Consider the following 23,404-nt stretch of genomic DNA (forward strand, 5'->3'; position numbering starts at 1 on the left):
AATATCGTGATAAAAAGTTCCCTATATGTTATTCCAGTTGTCAAGCTATCTACGTACCAAATTTCATTGCTATCGGTTCAGTAGTTTTTGCTTGAAAGAGCAACAAACACACACATATTCTTACAAACTTTCGCATTTATAATATTAGTAGAATAGGATAGGATATTGTTAACATACACATATATATAGCATTTTCCTGTGTTTGATTTTACGCGAGTATTATACGATTAGGGATTAAGAAAGGATTGACGAGAGGAAAAAAGGAAAAAACTGGGACGGGTAAGGAAAAGGATATCGGCCTCCGACTTTGATATATAGTTATATTGTTAACATTCATAGTTTTACACATTGAAATTAAATTAATAACTATATTATACAATGCTGATTAGGAAAAACAATAAACTCACCATAGCAATGGACAGCGCCACACAGAACACGAAGAATACTTTCATTTTGTTAACGTTAGTTGTAAATGTGTTAATACAATTGAAACCAGGCTATTTATAGTTAAATTTATTATAATAATGAAATATAATTTCAGTCAGTACGTAATAAATTCTATGAAAATTGATAAGTTCGAAAAATTTATCACTAATATATGCCTATGTCGTAATTGTATTACTAATGTTTTTATATATTGCTTGCGCATGCTATAGCTTCAACTGTATGTTTGTTTATAGCCGAATCCTTTAGACTCGATTTTGACCGACTTTAAAAAGAGAGATTAAATCCAATGAATTGCTTTTTGAATGAAAGGGGATAAAAAAGGTATTGACGATAATAGACGGAACGGATTGGGAAGGGTGAGGAAAAGGAAACTGGCCTCCGGCTCCCTTAATGAAACTAGCTGTGCGCCCTGGCTTCGGCCGTGCTACATATAGCATATAAGCTATGTTACTCATTTAAGTTGCAGCTTTCTAACAGTGAAAGAATTGTTGTTATCGGTCTATAGGTCTAGCAGTTTTTTCTAGTAGTTTGTCTAGTAGTTACTTGCTGTTACCCGCGGCGTCACTCGCTTGGTACCCGGGTGAAAAATAGTCTTTGTGCTAATTCAGACTATAATCTATCTCTGTACCAAATTTCATACAGATACGATAAGCTGTTTTCAGGTGAAAGAATGACAAACATTCATACAACCAGCCATACATACAAACATTCGCGTTTATAATATACTAGCTGCACCCGGCAAACGCTGTTCTGCCTCACTCTTATCATTTAGGGGTATGAAAAATAGATGTTGGCCGATTCTCATAGATACCGGATAAACACAAAAAATTTCTTGTGTTTGGTTTTACGCGAGTATTATACATTTAGAAATTAAAAACTTTTCAACGGCTTTTAAACGCGATTTATTCATTATATTATTAACCCGACGTTTCGAACACTTTACAGCGAGCGTGGTCACGGGGAGACAAAAAATTTCATCAAAATCGGTCAAGCCGTTTCGGAGGAGTATGGCAACGGAAACTGTGACACGAGAAATTTATATATTAGATGATGTTTGTTGTAATGGTAGTAGCACCATGAACGAAATCTTTAAAAGAACATTAATTAATGGCTTCCAAAATGCAACCATGTTTTTGACGCGTGCTGTGATATTACACAACTCTATAATCTATAGACTTCTAGCGTTCCGCCTGTGGCTTCCTCGAAATAGTCAAAGGAAAGCATAGACAGTGCTGGGGTCACAAAAACAACATGTGTTCTATCTGTAGCCTCAAACTCTTTGTATTAAATTTCATCCAATCAACGATTCAGTGACTTCGGCTATCGCGTTTATGATATTAGTAGATATAACAGATAGGAAGGAGCGGTATGAAAGATGAATATGGTGTATACCATGAAGGATACATGGCTTTATAATACTTTTTTTGTAGATTAACCACCCGAGCGAAATTGAGGACTATATCTAATTTTAATTTAATTTTTTAGTTATTCTTTATTGTACATATTGTACATCAAAAATACAAATTTAAATCTAGTACGCAAATGGCGGCCTTATAGTTAAAAGCCATCTCTACCAGGCAAACTTTGGGCAATGGTATTCATTTTATGTGCAACTAGGCACACGACTCAGTTTCTTCGTTGACAAAGAATCACACTTCACATTAATATTTTAAATGTGGAAGTTCGTTTGTTGGGATGTTTGTTCGTCAATAACTCTGAAACTTCTTAACGGATTGTGATCAAAATTGGTATACAGACAGGATATGAGCTGACTTGGGTGATAGGATACTTTTTGTCCCGATTAAATGCTCCCTTGGGATAAAACAGGAATCTTGATATTCGGGCGGAGCCGGGACGAGCGTCAAATAAAAAATATGTCTCAGGATTAATTCAAGCATTCAAATATTCTTCTAAAGAGAGAGAGAGAGAGTTCGAAAGAGATTACAAGCACGTTGTACATTATTTTGTATCTCAATGTATGTGTATTTTTCAACCTACTTCTGAACAAGAAGGTTTGCAATTCGACTATATTAAATGGGTTTGTTTTGAGTTGGTTATCTCAGAACTTTCGAGTGTGTGAACCGGTTATGATCATTTTATTTGAAAGCTGATGCCTCTCGTGTGAACACATCATCATCAGGCCATATATGTTCCCACTGCTGGGACACAGGCCTCCTATGAGGGTTTAGACCATAATCCACCACGCTGGCCAAGTGCGGGTTGGTAGATGTCGCATGTCGTTGAACTTTTTTTTTTTTGATTCTTGGACATGCCGGTTTCCTCACGATATTTTCCTTCACCGTTTTAAGCAGTGGTGATATTATCCACATGTGCAGATAAATTGAAAAATCAATTTATTTCCTGCACGCTCGCCCCGGTCTCGAACCTCGACTTATCGATTTTGAAGTCCGAGGTTCTCACCACTGAGCCACGACTACTTTTTAGAACGAAAGAACTGACCTATTTCATTGTCCCGCGAGTGAATTCGCATGGGTGTTACTATATTTAAGTTGTTACAATCCTATCCTACTAATATTATAAATGCAAAAGTTTGTAAGGATGTGTGTGTGTTTGTTGCTCTTTCACGCAAAAACTACTGCACCGATTGCAATGAAATTTGGTACATAGACAGCTGGACAACTGGAATAACATATAGGCAACCTTTTATCCCGTTAATCCTAGGGGATAGGGACTTACGCAGGTGAAACCGCGGAGCGCAGCTAGTTAGAAAATATATTTTAGTTAATTCTTAATGCTCTATGTGTAGTTGAATATTATAATATCATGTATCTAGTATTTGAGTTAGTTAAGTTTGTTTTATAATTATTATTTTTGTATCGCTGTCGCATTCAGCGTGTCCTGTTATGGCTAGTGATTTTAATAAATAAATAAAATAAATTGAACTAAAACACTAAAGAAACTATAGATGTTATTTTGTTTCCTTCATCTCGTTAGCTACGGATTATGGGACCGCGAACGGTGTTTTTATCAACACCGGGGGTGTAAGCAGCGTGACGTCATAATAGCGGGTTGCACATGCGCAATGACGTATGACGACTACACGGGGCGGTTTTTGAAAAATTCCTTTACCGTTAAATTTAATTTTTAGTTTTATTGCATTGAAATGCTTTATAAATGAGATCTACCTTAAAAAAAGATTCCTTTACCGTTTTCACAATAACAAATTGAGATTCTCCTTCAATGATTATGGTTTATGAATTGTTTTGCTGATAGAAATAGACTTGGGAATTATGTTCTTTTTATAGTGTGTACCTAGTTTTTTTTTTTCTAAGCTTTTCTTCTGTGGAGCTAATAGTTTTAATAATAAAAACAATGCTTTATTCTAATGCCTATTTAGAAACAGGTTATAATATGTAGCTGCGATAATCAAATAGGCAGCAAAAATTGTTGCAAATAACATGGCTAAAATGCGTCCTATGGCTTCCTCTGTGCGAATTAAGTCCCATCATAAGTTATAGTCTCCTACATATTTTAATGCGCCTTGACAATTTATAGCTACATTTTAATGTTATTTATAAACAAATTTAAGCGAAATGAATCTTATTCCACTAAGTCTTTGCTTATACACCTATGTATATTAATCTACTCTTTGTCATACACTTATATAAACTATCTACATAATTTTCCGAAGTATGAAGATATTTGAATATAGATATTTAATCCTTATTCTTTAAATCCTAGTCCCAAAATATGATAAAAAAATAATTTTCATAAAAAAAATACTGTTAAGAAGTGTTTTAAACAATTGTTTTGTTGTTATGCAAAGCCTATATTTTAGATATATACGATAGTTTTCCTGTAACTGTGATAATATTAGAATACATTGTTGACTAGTGTGTCCCAATTGATCCCTAAAAATAGAGGGGTGAGGTTTACTTACATTTTATATCGCGTTATATAGCATTTGAATGCGGCATCGTCAGTAGTGAACAAGGTTTCAAGCCTGAATGTCGTTACTTATTTTGAAACATTCTAGAACACACAGAAAAAGTGAAAGTAACATTAATGTTTATAACAGTGAAAAGACTAAAAAGAAAACCGTAATTGTGTGTGTTTTAAGTGAAGTGTAAAACACAGGTGAAGTTATGACGTTCCATGCCTTACCGGCAGCAAATTACATGATACAGGAACAAAGGTTTAAAAGTATCGATCTGAAGAAAAGTAGTATGCCATCGTTAATTTCTAAAAATTGGTAAGTCAAATTATCGGTTATCTTTCATCAACATTCGCAAAGCATCGATCAATACTTTTGCGGCGCAACAACACTATCGATCGAGTTTGACATTTGCTCGTGACGTAACACGACGTCCCGTTCGCGTTGTTTCAAATCGCGAATGTTTCAACTTTCAATGAAATTGAAAACATGGCCTTCACTTTTCTCTCTATATATTATTTACATGTAAACAGCTGACATACTTGTTAATAAAAATCAATCAAATTCAATTCTTTTAATCGTGGATTCTCTGTTAATTTTTTATTATTTCAAATTATTTGTTTATAACGTCAAATTTATATTTAAATTAAAAAAGATGCATTTATTTAGATACATCACAACATTTTAAATACAATGTAGCACACATTTTAGCACAATATATTCAATGAAAAATCTTAATCTAAAATTGTTTTATATTCTGAACTGCACGTAAAAAGGAATTTTGTTAAATTCCAAAAACAAATCTAAAATCACGTTTCCGGCGGCCATCATGAAAAAATAGTATAATCCTACTAAGTTAAAAGTACAGTTCGGCACGTCCTTTTCTACGCGTTGAGTGTTGTTTCCAAATTAGTCGTATACTATTTCTGACAATCGCTACAGTTGATCAATTGACACAAAGTTGATTAATCGACTTATTTTCGTTGGCTTTCTGTTGTGAAAGACGTGTTCTGCGCAATTCGAAATACCCCTACGGTCTGACCGTGTTTTTCTTTAAAGTTCGTAAAAGGCTTAAATACGATTTGCCAAGATGACGAAGTTAATACAACAGTTAAATTTTAGTAGTAGTAATTACTATGACGTCGCTGGTGTTCTCATTGAACCCAACGCTGCGAAAACTAAAAAGTACTGGTGAGTAATTTGGTTACCTACTTATTTTGGTACATATGTACTTCAATAATTCTATTCCTATCCAGATTATTAACTTTTATTTAACTTTACCATTATTTGAAGTGCGATTCTTATTTCGTCCTTGTACCTTTGTTATACGTCATCAGTAGGTGATAGGTAGGTAGATGGGTAGTTTTTAATAAGATCATCGTTCACCTTTATAAATATTGAATTATTAACTCGTGGTAGCGTGACTTGACATTTACCGTTTGTTTTATGCATTTTGTAAGGAAATGTGTTGGGAAAAACGTGACTTCTTATTTATTTGGTTATTTTATAAAATATTATTGCCGATTGATTTTAATAATCTAATTCCATTGAATTCAAAGCTTCGAAATAACAATAAATCATTTCAATATGTTAAATAGTTATAGTTGAATTTAATATTATTATTTCTTAATGAAAAATATATCATATTTCATTGTTCTAGGAATGGTTTAGGAATTATAACTAGACCACCTTATCTTGATTGATGCCCTGACTATATCTGTTGTATTTTATTTAAGTTTCAACTGACACTTGACCTCTATAGAGGTTTTATACTTTGTATACATAAGTGAAAGTAGTACAGATAATAAAAAATTATCTAGCAAATATAGTAATTTCAAATTAACAAATATTATGAATTGGAACATATGTACCTATGTAAAAATTGTCTATCCATTCATATTCACAGGGGGTAGTTTGAAAATATGTGAACATATGGTAGGTGATGGATTCATTATGTAGGTATGACTATCAAAATACTGTAAAAATCATTAATCCAATAAGGATATAACATGAAATAATAATTTTGAGGTTATGTATGGGTTATAAAATTAAGAAGTGATAATTGCAAAGGAATTTTCAAAGACTAATTGCATATATAAGTCTGTCTGTTTTCGGATAATGTAGGCTGTATACTATATTTAAAATAAACATTATTAATATAACCATTGATACCATTGTTTCAACATATATTACATAATAAATCAAGCATGATTTGATGTTTTGATTTGATGACTTCTACCACTATATTAAGATTCTTTTTATATTAAAAATCTAAATGCATACTGCCTATGTTTATAAATTTGAATTTGATATTGGGAGAACAAATTATTTTAACAGATCACGCTTATATTATTATTAATGTGAATTTGAAAGTTTGTTTGTCTGGATGTTTGTCCATTAATCACGCAGACTGAATGGAATTTAATGAAATTTGATATACAGACAGGGTAGGAGCTGACTTTGGTGATGAGATACTTTTTATCCTAATTAAATGCTACCTTGGGATAAAATGGATATCTTCATATCCGGACGGAGCCAGGACGAGTGTCTAGTCAGAAATATTTGACAACAATAATATTTCTTAATTCATGTAATTCTAGATGAACAGAAAATTCAGCTCTGTTTCTACGTAACACATTGAATAATACATTTGTAACCATCAATTGATCAGGTTAATTGTCCGACCTTGGTATAAGAGCTTCTAGATCATATGAGAGCCTCATTAGTTTTATTGACTCCGATTATGGAGGTACGAAGGAACGGCATTTGTTGATTGATGGAATATTTCACTAGACGCTTGATCAGCTTCGCCTGGTACAAATATAGCCTAACTAGTTGCGCCCCGGATTCACCCGCGTAAGTCCATATTCCGTAGGAATATCGGGATAAAAAGTTGCCTATGTGTTATTCCAGTTGTCCAGCTGTCTACATACCAAATTTCATTGCAATCGGTTCAGTAGTTTTTGCGTGATTCAGTAACAAACACACACACATCCTTACATCCTTTTGCATGTATAATATAAGTAGGATAGGATTAGTAGGAAGTAGGATAGAATATCACACATCATTTTCAAGGATATAAGAATTTTAGAAATTCGTTCAGTGGGATTCAGAGATAAAAAGTGAAGTCCCGTGTCCCCTACTGGGGTATGGGGCAGATGATGTACATTTGTTTCACTGATCGATTTTCTTAATGGACAAGTAGGTGATCAGCCTTCTGTGTCCTGCCAGACCGAGACATTTTTTTATTGCCCCCACCGGGAATCGAACCCAGGACCTCTCGGTTCTACCTTCACGCGTTTACCACTGTACCAAGGAGGCGGTCGATTCGATCGGGATCCAGAGATAGTGCATTCAAATAATGAAACTAACTCTCTAGCCTTATATTATAAGTATAGATTGTTAAGTTTGATATCATGTACACAGAGCCTGCACTAGAGATGTTATAAATGAAGTGAGGAGATGTTAAATTGATTATATTTGCAGAGATCATTCTCAGAAATGATAAGAACATATCTTTGACGAGATTATTCTAAGAAACAAATGATAAGCAGAAATGAACACAATTACAAGAGTCTTAATTTAACAGTGAGAAATGTTTTCAAATGCATATATAAATCTATATGTAGTGAAGTCCCATGTCCCCTTTTGGGGTATGGATTATACAACTGTTCCCTGATCGATTTTTTTTTATGGATAAGAAGGTGATAAATCTTCTGTGTCCTGCCAGGCCAAGACATTACTTTATTATGAGACTCAGAATTGAACCCAGTACAATGTGTATGTCTATAGTTTATTTAATATGTATAATATAATAATACACTAGTACAGATTACTACTAATAATCTAAAGAGTTTATTTGTTTAAACATGCTTATATTAGGAACTACTCAACAGTCATAATTTTTTTTTTACTTTTGTACATATATGTGACACCCCAGTGCTATAGGCTATGTTATATGCTTCAGCTATATATTATGAGTATAGATTGTTAATATCATATTTACCAAAAGTAACAGCATAGCAAATACTAAATTTGGTTTAGAAAGCAAGGTGCGATATCAGTGCAAACATAATAAATGTTCTGCACTCTTATCAACACGTGACACACAACGTGATTATTATGTTTACTATATAATTTATCATTGCCTACAATCTTGAATTTAATAGAAGCATAACAAGTGTTTTAATGTGATATTGTTATATATATTAACTATTTGATTTCGTATAAAATTAATATGAGAAACTAAAAATCACACTTAAATTGTAGATAAAGAATTGGCTCATATGCTCTACAGAGTTTACACAAGGAAATAGCTTGATATTACCTTAGATTGAAAATAAATATTGTTAAAAAAAACACACACCCTGTAATGATAGATAATAACATAAATTGTCTCACTTGCTCTTATAAAGAGTAGGAAATTATTCAATTCTGGCGATCCTAATCAGGATAATAAGATAAAATCATGAAATTATTGTATTGTCACCGATCCTTGGTGAGGATACAAATTTAGAATTCAATCTGTCCATTAAAATTGGGTCAAATCCTATGGTACTAATATTATAAATGCGAAAGTTTGTAAGTATAGATGTATGTATGTATGTATGGATGTTTGTTACTCTTTCACGCAAAAACTACTGAACTGATTGCAATGAAATTTTGTACGTAGATAGCTGGACGACTGGAATAACATATTGGCAACTTTTTATCCCGATATTCCTACTGGATACAGACTTACGCGGGTGAAACCGCAGGCCGCAGCAAGTCATTTATACACTTTTGACAGTTATTACTGCATCATTGTAAGGTTATTGTGTAGAAATGATTTTTAAAGTACAGTGTAGAGAGAAAGTTATTTGTATGTTAAGTAAGTGTAAGTTAAGTGTTTCGGAGTAAAAGTTAACTGGCGTACGTGATTAAAAACATGTTGCATCACATTTATTATTTATTATCTATACATGTAACTCTGAGATGAAATAAGGATGTCAGATGATTCGTAGTAGATAATTAGGTCTGATCATTATGCAAAAAAGTATAATCAAATGGCTGTTCATGTCTATTTAAATTTAATTAATCGTTAATCATAATGCTAATATTATTAATTGGTAAAATAAATCAAAAAAACACGATTTAAAAAAAGGTCTGTGTGTGATTTACACACGATAGAAGTGAAACTTCAGTAAAACGACAATAGAATGAGATGAATATATATAAAATAGTATGTATATTTCTGTCTCATTCTTTGTCGGCTTCATTCTACACATTTTTGTATATGTGTCTCTTACCTGTCGTTTTTCCGTTGCATCAGGTTTGAAATTACAACGATTCTAAAGAAGTTTCACTTCAATAATTGGTTTAACTAAATCTTCTTGCTTTTATACATATATGTTAGGAAATTATTTGATCCTGGCAATCTTAATCAGGTTAATAATACAAAGCCCTAAAATTATTGAATTGTCACCGATCCTTGATGTGTACAATATTAAAATCATATTTGTTCTTTTAAAAAGGATAAAAATCAAGTCTAAAAAGTCGGTCATGGGTTATATACAAATATATTTTAAACATATTAAAATACAGATGAAGCTAAAAAAAATATGATAATTTTTTTTATTATTTATGTCTGGTAATTTGTTAAAAAATTGTAAAAAAATCTTTTTCGATGTATATGTACCTACAGTATTAATTTGAAAGTTATTGTATTCAAAGATATCACGGTATCGACTATCGGGGATAGGCAATTTTTCAATATATGTCCTTATCTGTGTCATAATGCATCAGAATAGGTCGCCCAGTCGTCGCTGTGTTAAGTGGTAACAAACACATGGCAGGCTATAAAATATCTTTTGAACCGGTTCTGTACATGTTCTATTCATAAAAAGTCGATCAGACAGCCGACTTTGCGTCCGGCCGAAGCAAAACAATGATAATAATTATTTTTTTTAACAAAAAACTAAACTCATAATAGACAAAATTTAAATGGGACCACGCGGGAGGTACCAGCATTCAAATAAAAAAGAATCTCTAGTCTCCCCGTAACCACGCTCGCTGTAAAATGTTCGAAACGTCAGGTTAATATTATAATGAATAAATCGCGTTTAAAATCCGTTGAAAAGTTTTAATTTCTAAAAAAGAATCATCATAATCGATTCACCCAGTCGAGGTAATAGTCAGTTCGAATTTATAACCTTGTTGAAGTCGGTTGAAAAATGTATTTATCTGTATGAGAATTTATACAAATGTGCAGCAAATTACACAATGAAAATGTACCACACAAACGCAATGCGCTTTACGTGTGTATAATACGATGATGACGCCATTGACGTAGCCAGGGGATGATTTTCAAAATCCTCCCCCACTCCCCCAAACTTAATTTACAAATAATATAATTTATTGTGTGCGGCCTCAACATGCCGTGGATTTGTTGTACTATTTTTGTGTACATCCAATCAATTATTATTAAATATTTCATGTTTTTATGCAAATAAAGATTTTATTTATTTATTTGGAAGTTAAGATCTAAATAGCAGCTTCATCAGCTGTAATCATTCGCAATGGTTACAAATTAGTTGTCAATTCTCAAATGGGAATAGACATACTACATTGGCTAGAAAATTACGTAGACTGTGGGCTTCCAGAAACATCCTACGTTGTACAATGCGCGATAACACTTGTGTGTATGTGCGTGTGTGTGTGTGTGTATTGAGCGTGTTTCGTGACTCAGTTTGCGCTCTCAAACTCGAATGTGCTGAGTCAGATTTATTTTCCATGATATTTGTAACTATTATCAAGAAAAGGAATTTGTACTCTTACTCTGTTGTTTTAAGGACGATTCTAGTTTAGCAAATATTCTTATTTTATAATATAATGTATTTCAAATCCATGTAATGTTTTCAACATTTCATAGTATTTTTAGCACAACACATTTATATTTATTTTCTAAAGAAAACAATTGTTTAAAGGAATAACTTTCTATTCCTAATTTAAACTTTTAAATTAATAAGGCCACTAAAAAACTGTTTTTAGAAGTAGTTAGCAGGACAGCAACATTAGAAAAAAAATCAATTTTAAAAATAGAACGTAAACAATTCCCGCGCCAACACGTGACTTTTGTTTATTTGGGTTCGGCCGCCATATTTATCGATATTGCAAATGGCCGCTCACAGCTGATACACGTATGAATGCGCGATTCGAGAGAAACATTTATGTATATAGTTTTATTTAAAACTGGTTTCGTTGGCCTATATTTATTATTGATATGAAGGTTATTAACTAGCTAATAATATATGCCGTTATGAAAGACTTTTTATAACATTATGTATTTGTAATACACACTACAAGTAAAAACAAAATAGGTTTATTATTTGTTAGAGTATTGTATTTCAAGAAATTATCGACATTTGAAATTGTCTTAATAAACATTATGTGCCATTTTATTATTCATTGTCCATAAAAAAATATGCTTTATATAATAGCGTATTTAAAAGAGACATGGTATTTTTTTTAAATAATTTATACGTTATTCATCTGCGGTCATTAGTTTTTTTTTTCATTTCCATTATAATCCACTGAAATCAACTATACATTAAATTGTATTTATTCTTAATGGTAACCAGACCAAATTGAATATGAACACCAGCCAAGTCTATTACAAAACTACCATAATACTCATTACGTTGCAGACAAATATGGCGTCTTTATACGCAATATGTTTTGGCGATGGCTTGGGATATACATAATTACTTTTCAAGACGTTTCCCCGTATATTTTTATGCTTTTTGAGTTGAAATTGTACTAGGAACTGTGTGTTGCTATTTAAGCCGAACGTAAACTAGCATATCGCCCGGTTTTACTCATAAAATCCATTTCTTTCAATCGAGCAAAATTATCCTATCCTACTTCCTACTTAACTAATATTATAAATGCGAAAGTTTGTAAGGATGTGTGTGTGTGTTTGTTACTGTTTCACGCAAAAACTACTGAACCGATTGCAATGAAATTTGGTACGCAGATAGGTGATCAACTGGAATAACATATAGGTAACTTTTTATCCCGATATTCCTACGGGATACGGACTTACGCGGGTGAAACCACGGGGCGCAGCCAGTCCTACAGATGAGCCACCAGCACGGTTGCCCGTATTTGCATAAAAAATAGATTATATGAATAAATAAATACTATAATGCACCCTCACAAACAAAGAAGTAATAACAACAAAGAAGAGTGGCATAAGGCGGCCTTATCCCTGAAAAGCGATATCTTCCAGGCAACCTTTGGATATCGCAAGAGTTTAGATAGAGGAAAAGCGGTAGTTAGTGCATAACTAAAACATAAATATATTATAACATAAATATACTGAACTTAGAAGTGCATACATAAAGTACGAGGTGAATAAAATATTAAAAATAGACAAATAAATATATATATATCGAATATATAAAATTCTCGTGTCACAGTTTTCGTTGCCATACTCCTCCGAAACGGCTTGACCGATTCTTATGAAATTTTGTGTGCATATTGAGTATGTCTGAGAATCGGCCAACATCTATTTTTTATACCTCTAAATGATAAGAGTAAGGCAAAACAGCGTTTGCCGGGTCAGCTAGTATATATATATATATATATATATATATATATATATATATATATATATATATATATATATATATATATATATATATATATATATATATATATATATATATATATATATATATATATATATATATATCTAGACCGTTTAGTACCCCGTCTAACCTATGACCTGGTTCGGTAGTCACGTTCCACAATGTGTATGCGCGAGATATCAATTAATTAACCATTAACATAAGATTAATTGACCTTGGTTATAATTATAACATATCGCAATTATACATTTTCTGTTCGAACAATCGTCCGTATACAAAAGATCACCCAGTAAAGAGTTATAAGGTAACTTATACACAAAAAACACATTCGATTTTTATATCCTCCTCTATTTTTTTATGTCGGTTGAACACTTGCGGTACGCCCCGGCGTCGCCCGTTGGTACATAGGGGACATATAGCACTCGGGTATCACACACGTGCGTATACAACAGTGACAGAATTTTTCTGCGCACCGCGGTTACACCCGCGTAAGTCCGTATCCCGCAGGAATGTCGGGATAAAAAGTTGCCTATATGTTATTCCAGTTGTCCAGTTGTCTACGTACCAAATTTTCATTGCAATCGGTTCATTAGTTTTTGCGTGAAAAAGCAACAAACACACATACATCCTTATAACTTTCGCATTTATAATATTAATAGGAAGGAAGTAGGATTAGACATACATTTCGTATGCAATATACGCGTATATCAAAAACTGTTCATCAGAATGGGAATTTATATCGTTTTCAAAATTTCAACAGAATCGATCGAGTAGTTCACAAGATACGGATCAAAATGACACTTCGTCTCGACTTTCAAGGCTGTCGGTCCGACCCTAACCCTCATTTAAAGGGGTTGCTCAAGGCCTTTATAAATTGGATGCGAGTCTTTAAGGGTTGTAATGTTGGCCGTTGCGACGAAGCACGTGTAACTTTTTCACTTTTAGTATTCACACATTAGCTGTTCGTCCCGGCTTCGCCCGTGGTATATATATGCCTATGCCACTCAGTGAAGATGCAGCTTTCTATTGGTGAAAGAATTTTTGAAATCGGTCCACTAGTTTTTGAGTTTAACCATTACTAACAAACAAAAATACAAATTCTTCCTCTTTATAATATTAGTGTAGATTAGACGTCCCGGCTCCGTCCGGGTATCTAGGTACGTGTTTCATCTCAAGGGAACATTTAATCGTGATAAAAAGTATCCTATCACACAAGTCAGCTCATACCCTGTCTGTATACCAAATTTCATTAAAGTCCGTTCAGTAGCTTCAGTGTCATTGAGGGAAAAACATGATAGATTAAAAAAAAAAACATTTATTACACTCATATATTTATAATCAAGTTCAATTACGATTGCACCACAACGAAGGTTATCCTTTTCGAGTGATATCTAAATGTATATGTGTATTTTTGGCGTATATTTGTATTCTGTAGCGTAAATGCGTTCAATATTGAGAATTGTTTCTTAGATTGCTAGCTAGGACGTGTAGTCTATAAAAAAAAGAATAAAAAAACACGGCGGTATTTTGGCGCCAAATTCTACTCGACTAGTTTTCGCGCCTTCAAATGTGGTTCCACAATAATTAGGTTTAGCTAGGACGGGTATAAAAAGAAAAAAAAAAATGGCGGAATTTTGGCGGCAAATTCTACTCGAATAATTTTCACGCCTTCAAATGTGGTTTCACAATAATTAGGTTTAGCTAGGACGGGTATAAAAAGAAAAAAAAAGATGGCAGAATTTTGGCGCCAAATTCTACACGAACAATTTTCGCGCCTTCAGATGTGGTTTAACTACATATAATAACTTCTTCTATTTTCATATGCATTGTTTCTGAATAAGCTTGCTTTTTTTATTCACCGCATCAACAAATCCGGGGCGAAAGCTCGCAATCAAAAACGATGCCAAAGTGATATTTTTTTAAATGTACATACATACATATATACATACATACAATGCGCCCAATATTGTCTTTTGCGTCGGTATCTATTTATATTGTGTTTTGGCGGGCCGTGCGATCCCGAATTCTGTCAGTGCTTGTCGTCGTTCCTTGATCATCGACCGCTTGTAACGGAAAAATAAAAAGCTAAAAAAGCAAAAAAAAACAAATATATTTTTCGTATATGGCATTTTATATAGGGATCTTTTATAAGATTCCATTCAAATATCGGTAGTTGCTCGCGTTGTGTTGATTTTCGTACATTCCGTTGTTGTTTTTTTGTTTTTTTTTTGAGTAATTTATTGTCAAAATGGTTGTGAAACTGTACGGGTAAGAATTTTTCGATACTAATATTATAAAGAGGAAGAATTTGTATTTTTTGTTTATTTGTTTGTTTGTAATGGATAGACTAAAAAACTGCTGACCGGATTTTTAAAATTCTTTCATCATTATAGAACTTCGCTAAGTGAAATAGGCTTTATGTACCACGGGCGAAGCCTAGTTTAGTACATTTTTACGTTTTCCTTTTTTTTACATTTTGGTATATAAATAGTGTGCTAACTGCTAAACTTGTATCGGTATGGTTGCTTCAGTTTAAATGCATTTTATGATTTAGAAATTAAAAACTTTTCAACGGATTTTAAACGCGATTTATTCATTATATTATTAACCCGACGTTTCGAACACTTTACAGCGAGCGTGGTCACGGGGAGACCTCACGGGGAGGTAAAACCAAACACTAGAAAATACTATGCAATTTATGATTCTATCAAAGACTATCTCTGAAAGAATTTCCATCCAAATTTCTTTTAGACTTTAGCTATGATTTCCAAACAAACATGCATCACTTTAGAATAAGTTTTTTCGATCCCGCAATATGATATATTTATTCAAATCTAGCTTTTAGCAGCTTAGTAAAGGGACGGAGAGAAAGTCTCGTGCTTTCCGCACGTAGTTTGCTTTACCGTGGAGTTTATTGGATAAAATTTATTTTATATCCTTTCTCGGGTCTCAAAACTGTCTCTGTAGTATTTTTTTTTTGTTACTCTTTCACGCAAATACTACTGAACGGATTTTCATGAAATTTTGCAGTAATATAGTTCAAAGCTATATTACTAGAGCGAGCATTCTTCTATTAAGTTAGCAAAGTCGCGGCGGAAAGCTAGTACCTACACCATAAAATGTTTTACATTGTTTATTTGAATCTTAAAGTATTAACAGCTGATGACGTAAATCGGGCCTTGTTTTCATGATAACAACGGTTTTGTAGGCTTTGATGAACAAATAAACACTATGAAGGTTAATTTTTAAACTAAACAGCTAATACTAATTAAACATTAAAAACGGCCTAATTCGATTAAAAGTAGCATTAGGTAATTCTTTATAAAATGCGCTTTTTGGGAAAGTTTAATCAAAATCTATCTAGACGTTTCGAAGGCGGGACATAAGTATTGAATTTTCATACATACCAAAATAGTAGAAAATGGTTTCCTGCTACATTGTTGTCGTGTAAGCATTTATCTTATTTATGATTAAATAAAAAATTAAAATGAAGATAAAATGAAAAAATAAATAAATAAGACTTTAAATGTTTTGGCGGACATTATTTGTCGACTTATTGTTGAAGTGATAACATCTTCTGGGAGGGTAAACCGTTACATTACGTAACGCGTTACGGCGCTAGTGTGTCGGGTTTCCCCTTCATGCATACGGTTATATTAGTGTAAGATGTTGTCACCTCTGACGGGTGTCTCAAGACACACGTCTTTTTTATGTCAGCGTCGGCAATGGAGCTGGTGGGCCGCCTGATGGTAAGCGCTACCAACGCCCATGAAAATTTGAAAAGGCGTACGGTCGATTGCAGACTTTACGCCCTTACAAATGGATTGCCGATTTTTAATTGGAAAAATTAAGAGAGGATTGTCGAGAGGAATAAAGGAAAGGGCTGGGAAGAATAAGGAAAATGATATAGGCCTCCGACTCCCCCACTCACCGTACGAAGCAGTAGCATGCTATTATTTCACGCTGGTCTTCTGTGCGAGCTGACCCAATTCGTGCCGGAGCGTTCTCTCGACTACCACTTGAAAGTCGTTATAGTATGGATGATATATAAATTAAGAATGTTGTGTTTTGTGTTTCAGTGGTGATGACGCCTCCCTGAGCAGCTCCCTGGCGGGCAGCAAGCGCTCCGCTTTGTCGGCTTCGGACGCCGAGTGCTTCTCGCTCTGCCTGGGTGCCGGGCCTCTGTGGTGAGTGGACTACCTACTGCTTAAGATACATATTCAATGAACTCTTTTAGATATGTCTGAATCTCTTATTTAAGGTTTATTTTGAAAGCCTTTTTCATCGTTCTATAACATCGATGATGTGAGGACTGTTATAAATATATGTTTATCTGATTTTTTTTTATTCGACAAGACTTCGAATCGATATAATAGATGGATTAAGATTTATTATTTTAGGTTTATCCTTCAATTCAAACAACATTTACAATATTTTTTCGGTCGTATTTATCAAAGTAGGTAAAGAAGTAACTTTCGAACGCTAGAGGATATATTTTATATTCATTCGAGGACAATGAGTACAAATCACTTCATAGTATAACATAAAGTCGCTTTCTGTGTCTGTTCCTATGTCCCTATGTACTCGTATGGTTAAATCTTGAAAACCATGCAACGTATTTTGATGGGTTTTATATGGTATGAAAAGGTTTGTATGGTGGTATAATAACATCTATTAAACTATTCCGAATTTAACGCGTGCGAAGCCGCAGCCATAAGCTGGTATTTTTATAAGAATACGGTTTAGACTTGATCATCGTTCGCAGGTGGTCCTGATGTCCCTGCTCACGACACAGCCCCGCCCGGAGGGGTAGGCAGCGGGGCCTCGAGCCCCGCTACCCCGTCCACCCCCACACACGACGACAACAACCGTAAGTTGGTTAAACCCCCCCCACTCTTCCCAATCTATTCCTTCTTATCAAACGTCAATCCTTTTTCTTACCCCTTCTTTTACTTACCCATCTTTTACTTACCCCCTTCTTTTACTTAACCCTTCTTTTTCTTACCCCGTCCACACTCACATACGACGACAACAACCGTAAGTTGGTTAAGAACCCCACCCTTCCCACCTCATTTCTTCTTTTCAGTCGTCTCTCTTTTCTTACCCCTCTTCTCTTAAAAGCGGGTAGCGCATTCGCAGAAGCGCAACATCTGCGAATGCTCATGGGTGGCGGCGATCGTTTACCATGATGTTAAATCAATAAATTTGCGGTTGATATTATTGTGTTGTTTGTTGTGTTGTTTGATATTATATATATTGTGTTAGATAGCTACGATTGCTATTGTAAAAGATGTTAAAATTTGAATTGTATTTAGGCAAGCCATCAAAAACAACAATAAACTCTCTGGTGTTGCCATTTAAGCAAATTAGACCAATAAATGTCTTACATGTGAAATTCGTTTTTTAAATTACACATGGACAATGCAAAAAGTCTAATAAGTTTTTAGGGTTGCTTGCTAACTGCTAAAAAATTATCATTCTCCCTTTTAAAAATGGTAGTCTTAAAAAAAATACACTTTCCACAACTAGTAATGTGAGGGCATTTTATTTTGGAAATTTAAAGGGCTAACAATACGAAGTAAAGTTCACATTTCCTACACTTATATAACCGCCATAGATAAATTATAATATACTAGCTGCACCCGCCAAACGCTGTTCTGCCTTACTCTTATCATTTAGGGGTGTGAAAGATAGATGTTGGCCGATTCTCATAGATACCGGATAAGCACAAAAAAATTCATCAAAATCGGTCAAGCTGTTTCGGCGGAGTATGGCAACGAAAACTGTGACACGAGAATTTTATATATAAGACTAGCTGCACCCGGCAAACGTTGTTCTGCCTTACTGTTATCATTTAGGGGTATGCAAAATAGATGTTGGCCGATTCTCATAGATACCGGATAAGCACAAAAAATTTCATCAAAATCGGTCAAGCCGTTTCGGAGGAGTATGGCAACGAAAACTGTGACACGAGAATTTTATATATTAAGATATATATATTAATACTTGTTCAATTGTATTTCAGGCGACTTGTTGAGCACGTTACTATGGTCAAGCGCAAGTTCCCTCAGCAACAGCGAGGAGAGCCTCGCGTCGGACGTGCACCCGCTGGTGTTGCCCGAGCAGCGAGAAGCGGTGAGTATTGGTTGGTTTTTGGTAGAAACTTGTTTAAATTTGGTAGTGCAGTCAAAATCTGTCATAATGACAACAAAGGGACTTAATATGAGTAGTCGTAAAAACCGATTGTCGTAACAGCCGATGATGTTGTTATGTTGATAATTCAGCTGGGACCATAGATTTTCGTCATTTTAACCGATATGTTGTTATAAATGATGTTGTTGTAAACAGTTTCGACTGTATTTAGTAGAAATTGGTAGATTTTGGTAGAAATTAGTATATTTTGGTAGAAAAGTGATGTAGTTGCTATATGCCAATATATCGATTCACTACTGCGTTAGATTTGGTTATAACATATTTTATATACAAATTGAATAAGGTTTGGTAGAATTTTTGTTGAAATCTAAAGCAGTAGAGCGCTACTATCCATAGACTAATTTATCAATTAAGAACGGCGTTAGACTTGGTAGATTCTTTATAAGGATTCTGTTCATACATAAGACAGCTAGTTACTTGTTAATAAATGATAAATAAGTATAAACTTATTTATCATTTATTAACCGCATAAAGTTGCGTAGTTTTTAGTTGAAATTCTGTGATGTTTTAAAGTTTGGATTTTTTTTAGTAGAAATTTGGTTTAGGTTTGTAGTTGCTTAATTAGCAGTGATTGGTAGAAAAGCAACTTATCTTGCTTAAATAGGAATATATGCATTTTTTTTTTTATAATTGAACAAAACTATAAACGTTATAATGCCTGTCTATATTTGCGTTAGATAGAATCATTCGATCCATACTTAGTCTATCAACTAACTTATCAATAAACAAAGAACTTGAGAAATTTTGAAAGAATAGAAAAAATTTGATCACGAGGCAGGATTCGAACCTGCGTATCTTGCCTAACCGTAGCAACGCCTAGCCTCTCGGCCACCCGTGATCCTGCCACAGTAATCGAATTTCTTCTACTCTTTCGGTTTCATGTGCCAAATTTTGTCTATTCTTTCAAAATGTCTCATTTATAAAGCATTTCAATGCTATAAAACTAAAAATTAAACAAAGAACTTATCAATAATAGAGTATATGTAATAATAGAGTATATGTATATGAACTTATCAATAATAGAGTATATGTAATAAACGAAAATCCATCACTTCCAGACCATCCGCAAGATCTTGGAGCGCAAAGACGCGAAGGCGGTGAAGATTGACTTCAAAATATATCTCACCGAGAACACGCTGACTCGCTGGGAAGCTGTAAGTGGGAATTATCAAATAAACCGACTGCAAAAAATTTTAATTATGTTTATTAGTGTGAAATGTAATATGGTTTAAAAACATCTCCTATTTCTTCAATACATAATATATCCTACTATCCTACTAATATTATACATGCGAAAGTTTGTAAGGATGTGTGTGTGTTTGTTGTTCTTTCACGCAAAAATACTGAACCGGTTGCAATGAAATTTGTTACGTAGATAGCTGGACAGCTGGAATAACATATAGGCAATTTTATTATGATATTCATACGGAATACGGACTTACGCGGGTGAAACCGCGCAGCTAGTACTTTTGTACCAAATTTCATTGCAATCGGTTCAGTAGTTTTTCCGTGAAAGAGCAATAAACACACACACACACACATCCTTACAAACTTTCGCATTTATAACATTGATAGGATTCCCACACATTCTTTTTAGTTCTAACAATGCTTTTATCCCTCGGCAGGTGGTGAAAGGCAACACCATGTACCTGCGTGTGCCCGGCGTGCTGCAGTCCGGTAGCAAGGAGAGTTTCATGCTTCTACTGGACTTCGCCGAGGAGAGGCTGCGATGCTCCAAGTGTGTATTATTATTATACTTAATTACTTAGTATAGGCAGTGGTGGCTCAGTGGTGAGGGCCTCGGACTTAAAATCGATAAGTTGGGGTTCGAGAGTGCAGGAAATAAATTGATTTTTCAATTTATCTGCGCATGTGTAACATCGCCACTATTTAAAACAATAATAGTCTATAATAATGTGTAAAAAAATAGTAATTGTCATTTAATATCTTCGAATATTAAAGCTTTTTTCATCTAAAAGAGCCGTTATTAAATAATAAAGCTCGTTGTATACATAACACAATTCTAGACATTTAAAGTTTTCGTCAACTGTTATTCTGCTATTTTTCAGTTTGACAACAAAGCCATAAATGAAGAAAACGGTTAATTTTTCAACTACATATTTGTAAAAAATCAATTACAGCAATTCATAAAAATTGATTAAATAAATGGATTCTAGTGTTCTCTTGTGGCTGATATTTCAGGAACGTTTTATATTCAGAATTTAAATACTTATTTAAAAATTTATTTCCTTATTCATATAGTAAGTTCATATTGAATTTTTAAATACTTGAATTTCTATATTGTATCCTAATTTACCACCCTAATTATTAATTAAACATTTTTTTTTATTTCCAGCTGCATAATCTGCGTGCTGAAATCCCGCGCCGATCGGGCAACACTGCTCCGCACCTTCATGTTCATGGGCTTCCAGCTGCTCCCGCCCAACTCACCCCTAGCCGCCGAAATAGCCAACCCCGCATACGTGTTCCTGCACTATAACATGCAGTGACCGCCAGGTTTATTGTCTATGATGCTACCTGTGTACACAGATTATGGATCGGACCATAGATTTTCCTGTGGGTTAGTTATTACTCCCTAATTTAACAATGTTGAATATTCGTTTTACATCACATGCGTAAATAGTACAGACTTGTCTTTAAAAAGATTCTTTATGACGCGTAAAGTTCAACGATACCTTAGTCAAACTGGCTCAATTATAATAATTTGAACTTTTTTATAAATGGAACACGTATTTAAAATGGGAAGTTTATAAATCTGGTTCGATACGTAGTCTGTACACGGTCTATGGTTTCGGTTTCGCATTCGAATATTGTTTTTTAAATTTGGAACTCGTAGATTCGTATCGAGGATAGCGTAGATTTGATATTTTAAATTTAGAACGAATAGTCGGACCTGGCAATGCTGCGGACGTGACGGCACACAGTATTTCTTCACTTTCAGCACGTCAGTATTTAAATATTCAAATTTGGAACACGCTGTCACAAAAGCGGATTCAGTATTTGCACATATAATCGCTTACATAGTTTTCGGTATCAACAAGCCTTAGTATTTAGATTAGTTGTATGGTGAACTTTGGATTTTATTGTTTTGTTTACTTCGTAATATAAACAATAAGGTTGAAAGTCTAGACGCTCTAGGATTTCAGCTTTGGATTTCATTCAAAACTGCGATTGTAGATTTGTATTTATAAGTTATGTCGTCGTGTTTATTCCCTCTCCGGGTTAGAGCAACCGAATAAAAGTTAAAAAAAAAAACAAAAAAATCTCAAAATAAAAAATGCAAAAAAAATATGTTTGTAACATACCTACTTTTCATTATTTTTATGTTAAGCAGATTTAAGTATACTTAGATAAGTTTTGATTATTTCACATTTGGTAACTTTGTGTATGAATACAGGTTATTTTAATATTCACATTGTATTTTCTTTTGATTAAATATAATTTCCAATAAATCTACCTTATTCCTTTTAATCTATAAATAAATGTTTTAACCCATTATTGTGTGCTTATTTTTTTCTTATTCTACCTATCTGTATCTTATACTAGAGATCCACCAGGCTTCGCCCGCAGTAACATTATATAACTGATAGCATTAATTTATATGTCATTTACATTATGGATCTATGTTATCTCATTATTTTAAAGAGATGAAAAATATCCAACAGTGTAATAATGAATAATCTATGAAATCGGTACCGTAGTTCCTGATAATGGCAAATTCAAACAAACAACTCTCAAGCTTTATGTAGTTGATATGTTATTCTGGTAGATAAACTACATATCTGCCAAGTATCACCAAGATCTGTTCAATGGTTGTCTCGTGGGAGACCGATTTCTTTCTTCAGGAACAAAGAAGGTACAAAGAAGCTTCAAGGCAACTGCAAAACAATTGGTTACCCATCCAATTTGTGATCGTGCCAACTGCTGCTTAACCTCGAAGTTTTATTTTATACTAGCTGTTCGCCCGTGGTACATTTTCGGGGTAAAAAGTATCCTATAGCACTCGGGAATAATGTAGTCCTTTTGGTGAAAGAGTGGTTTCGGCCTTTAGGGTACAAACAATCAAAAAACTTCTCTTTATTATATCAGTATAGATAGTTTCTCTGAACATTTCCAGTGTATCGACACGGTTCATGAGATACAAGGAAGCTGTAGTAAAAGACGAAAAATTTTGCAATTATCACATCTCTATCTACTA

At 33.8% G+C, this 23,404-nt stretch overlaps 2 protein-coding genes across 2 annotated transcripts in view; one reads left to right on the plus strand and one right to left on the minus strand.

The window, feature by feature from the left end:
- The window catches only part of LOC119836394, a 2,347-nt gene extending 1,846 nt beyond the window's left edge, over positions 1–501 (minus strand). The window contains exon 1 of the mRNA XM_038361704.1: positions 408–501. Coding sequence (XP_038217632.1) covers positions 408–452 — 45 coding nt within the window. The 5' untranslated portion in view covers positions 453–501. The remainder of the gene's footprint in view (positions 1–407) is intronic.
- A 4,778-nt stretch (positions 502–5,279) lies between these two features.
- Positions 5,280–22,618, plus strand: LOC119836393 (ornithine decarboxylase antizyme 1). Its single transcript, XM_038361703.1, is given in 8 exon segments — positions 5,280–5,533; positions 17,052–17,159; positions 17,738–17,744; positions 17,746–17,842; positions 18,998–19,107; positions 20,244–20,339; positions 20,811–20,923; positions 21,542–22,618. Coding segments are annotated over 8 exon segments (786 nt in total). The 5' UTR covers positions 5,280–5,432; the 3' UTR covers positions 21,696–22,618.
- Positions 22,619–23,404: the final 786 nt, after the last annotated feature.

This window comes from Zerene cesonia, chromosome 24, assembly GCF_012273895.1.
Source record: "Zerene cesonia ecotype Mississippi chromosome 24, Zerene_cesonia_1.1, whole genome shotgun sequence".
Lineage (NCBI taxonomy): Eukaryota > Metazoa > Arthropoda > Insecta > Lepidoptera > Pieridae > Zerene > Zerene cesonia.